A 13227-nucleotide genomic window follows, 5' to 3' on the forward strand; every position below is an offset into this window, starting at 1 on the left:
TGCCAAACCGGGACATTACCTACTAATTCCGGAGCCCAAACCAGTCGAATACGACAACAAAAGGTTTTGTACTGAAAAGTAGAGTATCTCCTCCGGTGTATGATCAATAATCGACAATCCAAGTTCAGTTAGCTCAAGAGTAAGATGGAGTTCATCCGACGTTGATGAAACCTTTTCTTTCTTTGGCGGTGTAGATGAGGTGGTAACGCTTCTACTCAAAGTTGCGGCTTTGGGATCATCCTTGTTGTCTGGCATCCAGTCCCTCAACATAACAACATTTATCTTCTCTTCTTTAACTATAGTAACACGCACGGCTTTAGTGGCCCCGCCACCCACTTGAGCAGGCAGATAATCACTAACCTCGTCAATATTGTACGTGGCGGCATCTTTACTATCGTCCACCCGAACCTCCAGGAGTCGTTGCCTACCAAGGTCTTCCCATGAAAACGAAGCGCTTGTGCAAGGATGTAGACAACACCATGAATCATCGGTACCGTCAATTTGCCGAAAGTGGAAGGGTAAAAACATACTATGATTTTCAATCCTGCCATACATACACTCTCGGTTAGTCTATTAGCAAAGACGATATAGCAATATTTTAAAAACCGGTATTTTACTTGTATCGGGTTGGGTTAAAAAATGGCAGAACCGGTTGAACCGAGATATACCGAGAGGTTCAACCGGTTGAATAGTTTACCTTATAATTTCCTATAAATGTAACTTCAATCCAAAAATAACCCAAAATGAAATGATTCGATAACAAAAAAATAATCCAAAAGTTAATCCACACTAAAAAATAATGCAAAAACACTCAATGTTTAAAAAATAGTCATAAAGTTTACACGTTTGAATGCTAATTGTTGGGTTAAAACTAATTTTGAAAAAATATGGGCCGCACAAATCAAAATTTTCTCGGATTTAAAACCGGTTTGCCGGTAAAAACCAGTATTTTAGACAAAAACCGCCGGTACGATGTTCTAGCAAACCGGTGAAAGATACCGGACTCAAAATACCGGCATGCTGTGCGAAATCCGGTTTGAACCGGTGTTTAAAACACTGTTCGATAGTAATAAATCTCAAGCTCGAAAAGCCAGTAACCTGTACGGGCTTGAAAATGAATTGAGTCGAAAGATGACATCAAAGTTTGATCTTGTTGTTCCACTCCTTACTTCAACCTTCAAATACAATAGTTTGCCAGTACTTTGATTCTTCAAGCAGATACGCATTGAGCCTTCACTTGCAACACTAAACGGCGCACTCCAATGGTGTCCCTCTGTCTTTAACTATAATAGAGATAAAAATCGACCACGAAACAGAAGTAAGCAATAAAGATATGAATAAGTAGTTTTTACAAAGGGAGCAGGGTAATTATATTCAGACCTTCAATAATTCAGCTTTGGCAGATGTCTGCCATCTAAAATGGTTTGGAGCATCCGTAGGATGAATGTAAATCATTGACCGTGTATCGCACTGCTGCAGACATAAGCTTAAGCCAGCCCTATTATAAAATAAGGTGTGCGGCTGAAAATGGATAACCTGCATCACATAAATTCAAGTATGAACTAGAAAGAAACGTATGTGTATACTTTTCAAGAACCGACATTAAACATCGCCAAGTTAAAAGAAGCAAAAATGAGGACTAGATCTCAGATTGATGCTAAAAGATAATCCAAACTTTAAAGGGTATGTATACCTTTGTCCTGTCTGATGTCATGCGCAATAGAGCTGAAAGGTTGTAGTAAGATCCGTCCGAGTTAAAAGCTTTGACATCCACTCTTTGCTATATATGAGAGGAGAGCAACAAGGTAAGGTAATAGAATTATAGGGTCGAGATACTGTAAAATAATGCCTTAACGTGCGATAGGTATGCGAGACGCTCAAAGGCAAAAAACAAAGGCAAAAATACTAAAACGCTCAAAACGCTAAACCAAAAACGCTCAGCCAAAAACTAAAACGATCAAAAACGGTTTTGGTGAAGAAAAGTAAAATATTGATCGATTAACAATCCAAAACTGTTTATTTCGGTGAACCAATGATTTATTAGATATATATTGACGATTTCGAGATCTTGTGATGTGATTTCATGGATCGATTTCATGAAATATAAGTATTCTTGTACGTTAAGCAATTATTGTGCTGCATCTTTTCTCTAGAATTATATTGATGAAGTAAAATGTGTATGTATGTCTCACCTTCTTTTCCATGTCAACAAGCGACAGACCAGGACTAAAATTATCAGAATGTTGAGTAGCAACAGCTAAACCCACACGCGGTGAAAGAAGCGAATCATTCCGGGAAGAAAACAGCATAGCACCGCCTTGTCCTACATAGTCCTGTGGAGAAAGCATGCTAGGAGTAGGACTAGTGTCATCTATTGATTCTAGAACTTGGATATTCCCATTTGAGCTAGTCTCGGTATGGGTACTACAAGGTATCCTAAAACTAAACGTTTTTCCAGATCTTGTAGATTTAGTCTTCACCAAACAATCTGGATTTGCATTCTCTGAAGGTTCGATTTCTACCACTCGATATGCAAGTGTTACAGAGCAGTTGTTACTAATCCAATACGGGACAAAAAATCTTATGGCATTAGGGGATGCAGCAGACGCCCCCATATCTCGTTCAATGCTCACACGCAATCTCCTGCATACACAATATCATACATCTCAACTGATTGCTCTTTTGATAGCTAATTATGAGATGAACAAACACATATACATATACTAACCGGCGTTTTTGCTGATGGATCATCCAAAATGAGGAAGCATGGGTATTAGATGAAATATCCAAGACGGGAACAGGATCCTGCTTTAATGAAGAGAACGTAATAAAATATCATGATTAGAAGTAGAAAGATAACAATTAACGACATACCTTTTCCATCGTCCATCCACCTTGTAGCGACAGCGAAATATGTATGGAATTACGCACGTCAGCAGAATATATGGGCATAACACCACGTGATGGTAAAACACCACGCTGCCTTTCAATTGTATTACCACTGTTCAACTTCTCCCATATTGTAAACTGCGCTTGACAAGGAAGTCGATTTTCCAACTTCAAAGGAGCGTGCACCGATATTTTCCAATCATAAACAGGGCAACTAAGCTCTACTTGAAGAACTGATGCATCAGTACCGACGCTAAACCAAAACTGCCCACCGTCAGGTGATGTGCAACACCAGAGCGTGTTATTCTTTTCAAGCTGATTTAACTTGAACGAAGAATTTGATGCCTTTTTGCCTGGCTTCACTGAAGATTCTTTAGAGTGCTGTCCCGGGTCATTTATCCCAGAAGGAGCGGAAAGTAAGCCATCAGGACAACCCCAAGTGTAGCGCCCCTCATGAGGTTGAGCAGAAGGGCGGATTTGTAAACAACTATCGGAATCCTTAGAAATAGACCGCCAAGGTAATACAAAAGAACCACCAGGTTCTAAGACATTGGTATCAGAACCTGTGTTTGGTGTGTCTTCAGTAAGTGTTTGCCTTGTACGGGTCCAACGTCTACGACGTGCATTGTCTTGAGGCGACCTTGAAGAATTTTGAGGAGTTGGGGGCCATTTTAGAGCCTCATAGTCATGCCCATATGCCCATCCATCCGGATCAACAGGATCAGATTTATCAATCACCCAAGCTGACGTCCATTTCCATCCCGCAGGCAGTGGTGGCTCATAGAAATCCTAATATGGCACAGAATAATTAAAATCCATATAAAACAAACTCCATCCGTCCCATTAAAAGTGCCCATATTCCCTTTTTTGTTTGTCCCATTACAAATGACCCCTTTTAAAATTTATTAGCCAATTTCCAAGTTTACCCTTAAATACACACAACTAACATTAATAAACAATATTGATGGACCCAATTTCCAAGGACATTATTGTCATTTAGTAAACAAAAAAGTTAATCATTCAATCTACCTTGAACTTTGTGTTTTTCAAACTATGACACTATTAATGGGACGGATGAAGTATTAATGTTTAATGGAGACTTACATGTTGTGAATGCGAATAACTTCTGTTACTCCAACGTCCGATATCATTACCACGGAAACTAGACAGCTTACTACCCCAACCAAAAAGTGAGCTATGTTTTTGATTCTCGAAGACCTCTTCTACAACAATGTTACTCGCAACTATTTCAGAATTCTCGTGAATGTTAGAAATAGAAGTGACATTTACATCCAACTTAATATTTGAATCATTAGTAATGGTTGCAAGCCCCCTCAGAATTGCATGCTTCTTTCCATCTTTCATGACTACTTCCACGGTGATGAAATCATCATCCATCTTTTTTGTGATGACCGACAGTGGAAGAAATGATCTAAAACTCTCCCACACACCTTCAGGGCCAAGTCCCACCCAAAACCCCACATCATTATCCGCATCTTTCTCCTGCTCGGTACTTTGAAGGCTTGAAACTGCTTTCATTTCAAAATAGGATGTAGAAGCTACAAGACATCCTTGAAACGGTAAGTCACCGTCCTTTTGTTCACCCTAAAGTAATAAAACCATGAATTACAAATTATAATTATCAAAACAAGTAAAATATACAATGAAAGATATTAAAAAACCATGTCTCGTTTATTGAACAAGTAAAATCATGAACATGGCAATTACTAACCGTCCTCATTAGAAGATGCGTAACATTTTTCTGACCGTCGGTTGCTTGCTGCAACATTCTAGCTGAGGCCACCTTTCTTAAGGGATTCGTACCCTGTCCCACAGAAATCGTCGAAGAACCCACTACTTCACCTGAACCCAAACACAACCAAGATCAACTCTTGCATACGGTAGAATCACATGATCATGTTCCTTCGCTTTTAAGTTCAAATTAGTATTGCGATAGTATTAAATGCTGACAATATGTATAAGACAATTAAAACACTGAAAAACTAGTTTACCACATGTATAGTACCTTTTCCTGCTTTTGCTCCAAGATTGGTCACCTCAACCTCCAACCTAGCCAACCCCTACAAAGCACCAAATAATATATTTTCCAAGATCATACTAATAATACTTTTGCAAAAAAATAAAAGGTGATCTTGTAAATTTGAAGATACCTTCCGAGGAACTTCAAAAATAAAAAGTTCATTCCATCTGCCACTGCCAAGATCATTAGTTTCGGAAATGAATGGCTTCACACATCTGGTCCTTGCACTCTGAGGGAACAGCCTCCGCTGACCTGCCTCCTGATTCGGAACAACAAGCCGGAGTGCACAGAAGAAGCTATTATAATTTCCATCGTTAACGATTGGTAGATCCTGTTGTCAAGGAAAGAAAACAAGATTAAAAAATATGAGCAACCGTATTCATTCGGACGAGAACTTTATGATACAACCTTGGCTTCAAGTATCTGAACGGCCATATAACATCGTCCTTCCCTTGAGTCATCAACTGAGTTTAACCGATCTGAGTACCTTGAAGGCGGGATCCACACAGAGCTACTGTCACCGTACTGCAGTTGACTAACTGCACTAGAATTTTGATCAAACTTCTTCAAGTAAATGTCACATCCAAGTCTATTCTCTATGGTCACAGTCTGGAAATCCTCCACATCCAATGCCGAAAAAATTGATCCATCTTCACCAACGTTACGACTGCTAGTTTCCTACCAAATATTCATATAACAAAGGAAAGATATTAATTTTAGTCAATTTCCAAAAACTGTTAAATATAATATATTCGACTCCAATAAACCTCCTCTGACTTGAATGCCTTCTGTTCAAGTTCTCGCAGTCTATTCCAAGAAGCGATAGTTTCTGCAAATGTATCGACACTTGCAGCGCTAAGATTAATATTAAGGATACTTGTAGCTGCAGCCCGTGCTCTTTTTACAAGTTTTGTTTGGCCTTCCTCATTGGCATTACACGTTTCCAATCTTCAAAAGCAAAATGAAAGTAAATGAAAGGCACGACGATAGATTGTCAAAGACAAAAAACAATTAACTATAGATGTTGTAGGTAAGTTAATACTTGAGAACTCCATCAAATGGCTCCACCAGTGGTTCCCATGAGTCTAACAGTGTGTTAAAAATCGATGCAGCAATAGAAGATATCACCACAGCATTCATAGAGTCTATTCCACCGTGCGTTGCAAGCTTAATGTTCGTGATGGAGACATCAAAAAACGGTGTCATCTGAAAAGAGTCACAAGTGTGCAATGTGAGTGAATAATAATATATTCATCAAGAAGAAAAGAATATACGAGCTGGATACCACTCCACACAGACTGTCTAAAATGGTTATAGAGATGCATTTCAATTTGATATCCGCCATTATATTCTCTCGTGTCTTTGGCTTCACAGAATCGCCAATAGTAAAGGCTAGCTTGCTGGAAGGCTTCTTTAAATCAGAACGCGCAAGAAACGTGCAGGCCTAAAAGTAGCAAAAAAAATGGCATTAGTCATCATATTAAAAACTTATTATTAAATCCCCAATTTTAACAATTGTGAACGCTGACCTGATTATCCAGTTTCCAGATACTCCAGGAGTGAGACGATTTTGAGCATGAATAACTTGATATTGACGTCTCTGGAATATTAGCTTGGCTAACAAGTTCCGTCCTCGGGCAGCAGACTAAATTTAACTTTGGCATCTCGTTTACTCGAGTAACTATGCATCCCATAGAAGCGTAACCCGGGGGTGCAATTGGGTACCAGAAAAAGGCTTCATCCACGCCCTTGATAACGACACGAGCAACTTTAGTAAACTGAACAGGGTCTGCAGAGATGTCGGCGTTGTCAGCCTTAAATATTATTCCCAACCCAGGTGGCTCCAAACTGCAAAGATGAAGAAGTAACACTTAAAGAAAAAGTATTAGGACGGTCTAATGAAATAAGAGTGAGAGATCTAACCCTTCAGTTATGCAGTCACCTAAGACTTTATATCCAGGTCGTGGTATAGGTCGCCAAACGGATACTGGTTTGCGGTGATCACCACCCTTATCCCACCAGATCCTCTCAAAACTTGGAGTTGACATGTAACAACTAGCTTTTGAAACTGATCTGACAACATCCCACCCTGATGATGATGATGATGATGATGATGATGACGACGACGACGATGAAGTTGTTGTACTCTGGCTACTTTCAATTTTTTGCTGCTGTGTATTCTCAGGCTCAACGTTTACATCGGACCTGGATGCTCTTGCGGAGAGGCGATGCCAACTCGAGTTCAAAAGAAGAAGATAATTAACATCATAACATACGTCCTGTGAGGGACAGCTAACAGAAGGATTTGCATGGAATGATCCAAGAAGGTTGTCGAGTCTCCAAATGCTAAATCCCGAAGGGTATTTCTTGTTTGATGAAGCATTGAACATGCAAGCGGAATATGATGTGGATGTTGCCAGGTCAGCTCTTATGCAGTAGACAATATGATCTGGTGGTGGTTCTTTTCCAATATGTGCAACACACCCTAAAGCTAAGTATCCAGGGGGTGGAATAGGTGTCCACAGAGAACAATCACAATCCGCATCCTCCATTTCGGTTTGTTGGATATCAGAGAATAAGGCAACAAGCTTGAAGCCAAGAGGCCTACGTACACGCCCATATGTATTACTCACAGCCATAACAGCTTGCGAAGGAGGATTGGGCCTAAATCAACCATATTGAAAAATGTTAGGTGTTACACAAGAGATATATCCGCCTATAAACTAGAGTGAGTATTACTCCTTCTGTCCCGGTCAAAGTGTCTTAGTTTGAAAAACACAAAGTTAAAGTTAGATTAAATTATTATTTTCTTTGCTTACCAAATGAAAATAATGCCTTGGAAAGTGGTTCTTCAATATTGTTTATTAATGTTAGTTGTGTGTGTTTAAGGGTAAACTTGGAAATTGGCTAATAAATTGTGAAAGTGGACATTTGTAACGAGACAAATAAAAAAGGAAATGTGGACAGTTTTAACGGGACGGAGGGAGTACATAACTAGCAACCCGGCCAACAATTAACGAGTTATAGAGAAGATTGGCTTAAGCACTTAAAACATTTTCTACCTGGAAGTCACACAATCTCCCAAAATGACATAATTCGGGGGAGCTCGAGGTCTCCAGAATGTAATTGTATTACGCCCCTTTGCTGCATAAGAAATCAATAATTATTATGCAAAGGATAAAGAAAAGCAAAGAAACAGCAAATGAGTGAGTTATCGATAACGTCCAAAAGAAGGAAGTGTAAATGAAAAACCTTTTGGTGGCATCCAAACTTTATCATAGTTGGTACAAGGAGACAATGGATCAGCCTTTTGAAACCGTAACGCTGCAACTAACTGACTTTGTAGATTAAGAATCAGGGAGATGGCACTTAAAGATAAGTGAACATATACATTAGAAGATTTCAAAGATATATTAATTTTATCCTTTACAGAAGTGAATCCCGCAGCGATATCCACTGGATCAAGAATTTTGAGACCAGAACCAGCCTCCACGGTTAGATCTTTGACAACGACTCGGACCCACATATCATTTTCTTTTGATGCAAACCTATTAAAAAACAAAGGCATATAACAAATTAAATTATGGCGATGAGAGTGATTGAATCAGCGAGCACTTTTCTTGAAGAAGTAAGACGATATATTAAAGAACTATCGCGATGGTGAATATTAATGATTATGCAAGTCAATGTAAGTTCAACGATAAAGAAATCTCACATGAAGCTCAAATCCATTCTCGCACGAAGAAGCTTTTCAGCTTGGAATGAGCCGTCAATGGTAGATCTGCTGATATCGTAAAAGGTGAACTCAGGAGACACCACCTGCCACATCAGTAAATGAACACACATAAGGAATGGAGAAACACAGTGTACTACACTCCACAATCATTAATGTTGAACCCGAGTAAAAAAAACATATAATGCACTGTTGACTCGTAAAGCATAACATTCGGAAATAGATAGAACCATTATGATAACGTACCTGAGCCTCAAAACTTATATTTGGTTTGGATGACTCAGTTTGATTGGATGCGGGAGTACTTAAGGAACTTGACACGTTTTCAGCTTTATTTGGACTCATTTTTTCACTAGTTGAATGAAGGCTTTCCTGCATCACAACTTCTACACCATCTTCAATGGACACCGAGAAACTGCTATCATTATTCAAGTATGTGTACTCCGTCAAGAGCAAAGCGTTCTGACAGAAAAATTTATTATCAGATAATAGTTGGGAGAATCGTCACTTCCGCAAAATTGTTAGTACCCATATAGCACAGAAATATGATGTAAGCATATTTACTTAACATGATTAATTTGCATCAACTACAAGAATCAGCACTTATGTATGTCTTAATTGTTCTAATTCAATGTATATTTTCAATATTTATACAAACCAGGAATAGCTACTTCAGACCGGAAGACTGTAATGCAATTACCTTAATCTTTACATTGACGAACCGAAGTTTTTTACCCCTTCCGATAACAATAATGGGTCGAAATTCTGAAGATTGTGACTCCTCAAGATCTGCATTCAAAATTATAGTGTTCCCGCAACCATCATAAGTATATTCATCAATTCCTGCTGCATCTACTACTAGCTTTCGATTTGGTGACAGGTTGACCTCCTCTTCAGTTTGATAGTACCGCGCATCGTATAGGACAATGTTGTCTGTTTTACTGATTGGGTCATTCTGAGGATCCATCACCTCTTCCTTTCCGGTTATCGCCCCCAAAGATGGTACAAAAAACTCACCAACTGCTAGAAGAAAATCTGGGACAACAAGAACTCGAGGCAGTTGAATCCGAACCACCAACAAAATGGACGATGAGCGGCATCTGAGATCCGTCAATAACATGGTTGAGTGTGGTGCATCCGCGTTGCACATTGTTACAGCTCTTACAAGTCCACCTTTACTAGTAGCTTGTTTAAGAACATCAGTGCTTGTCCCAAGCATTAGTCGCATTTCAGGTCGGGTATCAGGACGTACATCCAAAATAGAAAATCGAGGAATGGTGACATAAAGATCCATTTCTGAAAAAGAAGTCATTCGGTAAGAACACCACATGCCTTCCACCTGAGACAAGGATGGGCATCTTAAAAAACAGAACATTAAGAAAAACATACGCAAAAGAAAATATGATGAGCCGTGCTTCTCTTTTACTTACAGTAATATTTGCTAAAGGTGAATCCTCTTGGACGTCGTTGCGGAGCTCTAGCAATGCATAATTAAGCTCAACTGCCATAATGTTAACGGAACGTGACAAGAAAACTTGACTTGTCAGGTGAACCTTATCAGTTAACATCCGTATTGCATCTGAATCATCGCTTACATCACGGAAATTAGGAGGGAGATTAGGTACTTCACTCATGTTCATAGCCAAACAGTTAGTAATTTCTCTATATTCTTTGTCAGACACCACAGTGTGCAAGGAACCTATCTGTTATTAAGAACAAATTAATTATGAATTTGAATAAAAAAACAAAAAATAGAGCCAGTAATTTTTTTTTTTGGAAGATCCTTGGATGTTTTGCAAATACATAAACTAAACAACAGGCTCAACATATAGTATTTCTTAAGAATTTGATTGGGCATAGAAGCAAGTAAAGCCTGTAAAAGAAAGTATTTCAAAGCCTAACCTTCATTTCCAACGCAATATTTGGAATTGTGCGGAAAATATCTCTTAAACTGCGCCTAATAAATACGTGAATTTCACGGCTTTCTCGGACCATTGGTTTCCCTAAAACACCATTTACTCCAATAGCCATGTTAACTCCAAAGATCTGCATCAGTGTTTAATACTTTAGTTCATGTTATCTTTTGGTAGTGGTATGGTCCGTATGGATGAAAAAAAAAATCCGTCAAAATTACTTGTGCGTGCATAATGTCAAGATGGACGGCTGATGGATCATCCGCAGGTCCATGCCAACTAACTTCATTTGTCACAGACAAACGCCCTAGATCAATTTGCAAGAAACTGCATCCATTAAGGAAGAATTATCAACAAATCCCATTTTCGCAGCACATGTATGATTGTTATCTAAGAAGAGACGATAAACAAAAGTTGAAAGAAGTACTAACTCTTTGCTCGAGCAATTCCGCGGTACCATTATTATTGGAGTCTCTAATGAGAGATCCAACTTAATTGCAGCAGATCCATCCATCTCATACTTCTGAATTAACCATTCAAAGCCTCCAACTTTATCAACAAACTTCATCGCTTCTTCTGTATTGGGAGCCGCCAGCGCCACAAAATACGTAGAGAGCTGCAGCATCAATTCCGTTATGGGAAAAAAATCTAAGCATATAGTACCACATAGCCTAAAAAGAAGCCATGCAGTAGGATATTTGAATGACACCAAGTCCAACTGACCTCTTGAATGAACCTGTTGAGAAAAACAATACGGACAGCCGAAAGTTTGCCACTCAAGCTAAAATTATATCCTTCGTAGTCATCATCATCAGGGCTGTAGGACTGGAATATGAACTGATATATATATATAGAAAGAAGAGATATCAGTTACATTAAACTCATCATGCATATTGTTAGATTGTAAATATATAATTAAGCCGAGTACATTAATGAGCCATAGGATTTACTTTAGGATACATTTACACATATATACACCTTCGTATTAGTCTATATCCATTAAAAATCAGTATACAAGTTTTACTCCCTCGGTCCCATTAAAAGTGTCTATGTTTCCTTTTTTATTTGTCTCATTACAAATGTCCACTTTCAAAATTTATTTGCTAATTTCCAAATTTACCCTTAAACGCACACAACTAACATTAATAAACAATATTGATGGACCCAATTTCCAAGGGCATTATTGTCATTTGGTAAGCAAAGAAAACAATAATTTAATCTACCTTAAACTTTGTGTTTTTCAAATTAAGACACTTTGACCGGGACGGAGGGAGTACTTTTACTGCCTCTGATTACACATACAACAATTTTTATAAAAGAGTGTACCTGGATAAGGGATTCAGCCCCCTGATTACGTATATCACAAAGCCATCCCCAACGATGATCCGGACCTAGTGAAATATCACAGAGCCTAAAATTCCCTAGCGTACCTTCAACTGTTATCGAACCAGGGTGAACCTAAGACAAGCATTAGATAGCAAATTAGAAACCTAACGCGATGATCGATTTTTATACAAAAGCACCAAAGGCTCCCATAAAAGATAAAGACTCACCTTAAGACCCAAGACAAAACTTTCTTGCACAAGCATTGCAAGCTGAGAGCCATCCTCTTTGTTAAAAAATACAGTGACACTGTCAACAGTCATGTTCAACGACAATACAACCCGATCTTTCCCGTGTCCCAGTAATCCCTTGACTTTTACTTCCCCTTGCTCTTCGCCCTTGTCTTTCTGCACCGGAGCTTCCTCCTCCTTTTTCGATGAAACACCACCACTACTTGCATTGCCAAGATCAATGCCTAAACTAACTAAAGCAACGATAGTCGGGCGGTGGCAGAAAAATTCAATTTTTGACATGAGGATACTCATCTAGAAGTAATATCATCAACATAGAGAGAATTAGTGATGAGTATCTTTTTGTATTATTTATTTATTTTCATTAGTATTTTAGGTGCCTTAAACTATTTACCTGAGTATCTATACCATCATAATCCGGGGATTGAGGAGTCCGTTTCAAGAAGGTAAGTGATACAAAATCAGAGTCATAAACGCCTTTTGTCTCAAAAAATATCTCTCCAGAATTACCTCTTGCTTTTCCATGATATTCTTTCTGGTCAGGCATTGGTATTTCATCAAAGGCATCGTCGAAGGCATCATCGAACTCATCATCCTCAGCCACATCGGATAGTACCTCTTCCACCTGAGGATTTATAATACTTGTGGACTCAATACAGCGATAGTTCTCCAAAACAGAGCACGCTAAATAATGTGGACCAGGCGAAGAATGTGGAACGTCGTCTTTAACTTTCAACAAGTGCAAATTCATCTTCACTGTTAGATCCCCTTCACAAGATGCAAGATACACCTGCAAGATATAGTTACAAGTACATGAATTATTCTATATGAACAAAAAATTATACAATAGTTCTATAAACAAAATTTGTCAATAAAGTAAGCAATCGGTTTACTAGCGGCAAACCCAAAAATTAGATACTAGTGCGATAAAAAACGATGTTAACTTGACATACAAAATTATTAACTATAATAATCCATTCCAAAATTTTCCAAATGCTATATAAACCTTCCCTCCCGCAGCAAGAATCTCAAGAATCTGAGCCTCCGCGGTCTCATTGTGTACCTCAGTTTCCACCT

At 38.6% G+C, this 13227-nt stretch overlaps 1 protein-coding gene across 1 annotated transcript in view; it reads right to left on the reverse strand.

The window, feature by feature from the left end:
• LOC143631844 (uncharacterized) overlaps positions 1-13227 on the reverse strand; it is a 29529-nt gene that overhangs the window by 6441 nt on the left and 9861 nt on the right. Inside the window, exons 25-55 of the mRNA XM_077100468.1 lie at positions 13157-13225; positions 12545-12973; positions 12130-12444; positions 11903-12034; positions 11300-11413; positions 11008-11192; positions 10798-10903; positions 10566-10709; positions 10094-10366; positions 9364-10002; positions 8910-9125; positions 8646-8749; positions 8183-8478; positions 7993-8074; positions 6854-7594; positions 6460-6778; positions 6216-6374; positions 5973-6136; positions 5698-5878; positions 5339-5608; positions 5061-5261; positions 4916-4970; positions 4622-4752; positions 4128-4494; positions 2875-3452; positions 2729-2805; positions 2193-2643; positions 1694-1780; positions 1381-1536; positions 1099-1283; positions 20-544 (exon numbers count right to left, since the gene is read on the reverse strand). Of these exons, the coding sequence (XP_076956583.1) occupies positions 20-544; positions 1099-1283; positions 1381-1536; positions 1694-1780; positions 2193-2643; positions 2729-2805; positions 2875-3452; positions 4128-4494; positions 4622-4752; positions 4916-4970; positions 5061-5261; positions 5339-5608; positions 5698-5878; positions 5973-6136; positions 6216-6374; positions 6460-6778; positions 6854-7594; positions 7993-8074; positions 8183-8478; positions 8646-8749; positions 8910-9125; positions 9364-10002; positions 10094-10366; positions 10566-10709; positions 10798-10903; positions 11008-11192; positions 11300-11413; positions 11903-12034; positions 12130-12444; positions 12545-12973; positions 13157-13225 (7751 nt within the window). The remainder of the gene's footprint in view (positions 1-19; positions 545-1098; positions 1284-1380; positions 1537-1693; positions 1781-2192; positions 2644-2728; positions 2806-2874; positions 3453-4127; positions 4495-4621; positions 4753-4915; positions 4971-5060; positions 5262-5338; positions 5609-5697; positions 5879-5972; positions 6137-6215; positions 6375-6459; positions 6779-6853; positions 7595-7992; positions 8075-8182; positions 8479-8645; positions 8750-8909; positions 9126-9363; positions 10003-10093; positions 10367-10565; positions 10710-10797; positions 10904-11007; positions 11193-11299; positions 11414-11902; positions 12035-12129; positions 12445-12544; positions 12974-13156; positions 13226-13227) is intronic.

This window comes from Bidens hawaiensis, unplaced genomic scaffold, assembly GCF_021521415.1.
Source record: "Bidens hawaiensis isolate Kalapana, Puna unplaced genomic scaffold, B.hawaiensis_p1.1 tig00006258_1, whole genome shotgun sequence".
NCBI lineage: Eukaryota > Viridiplantae > Streptophyta > Magnoliopsida > Asterales > Asteraceae > Bidens > Bidens hawaiensis.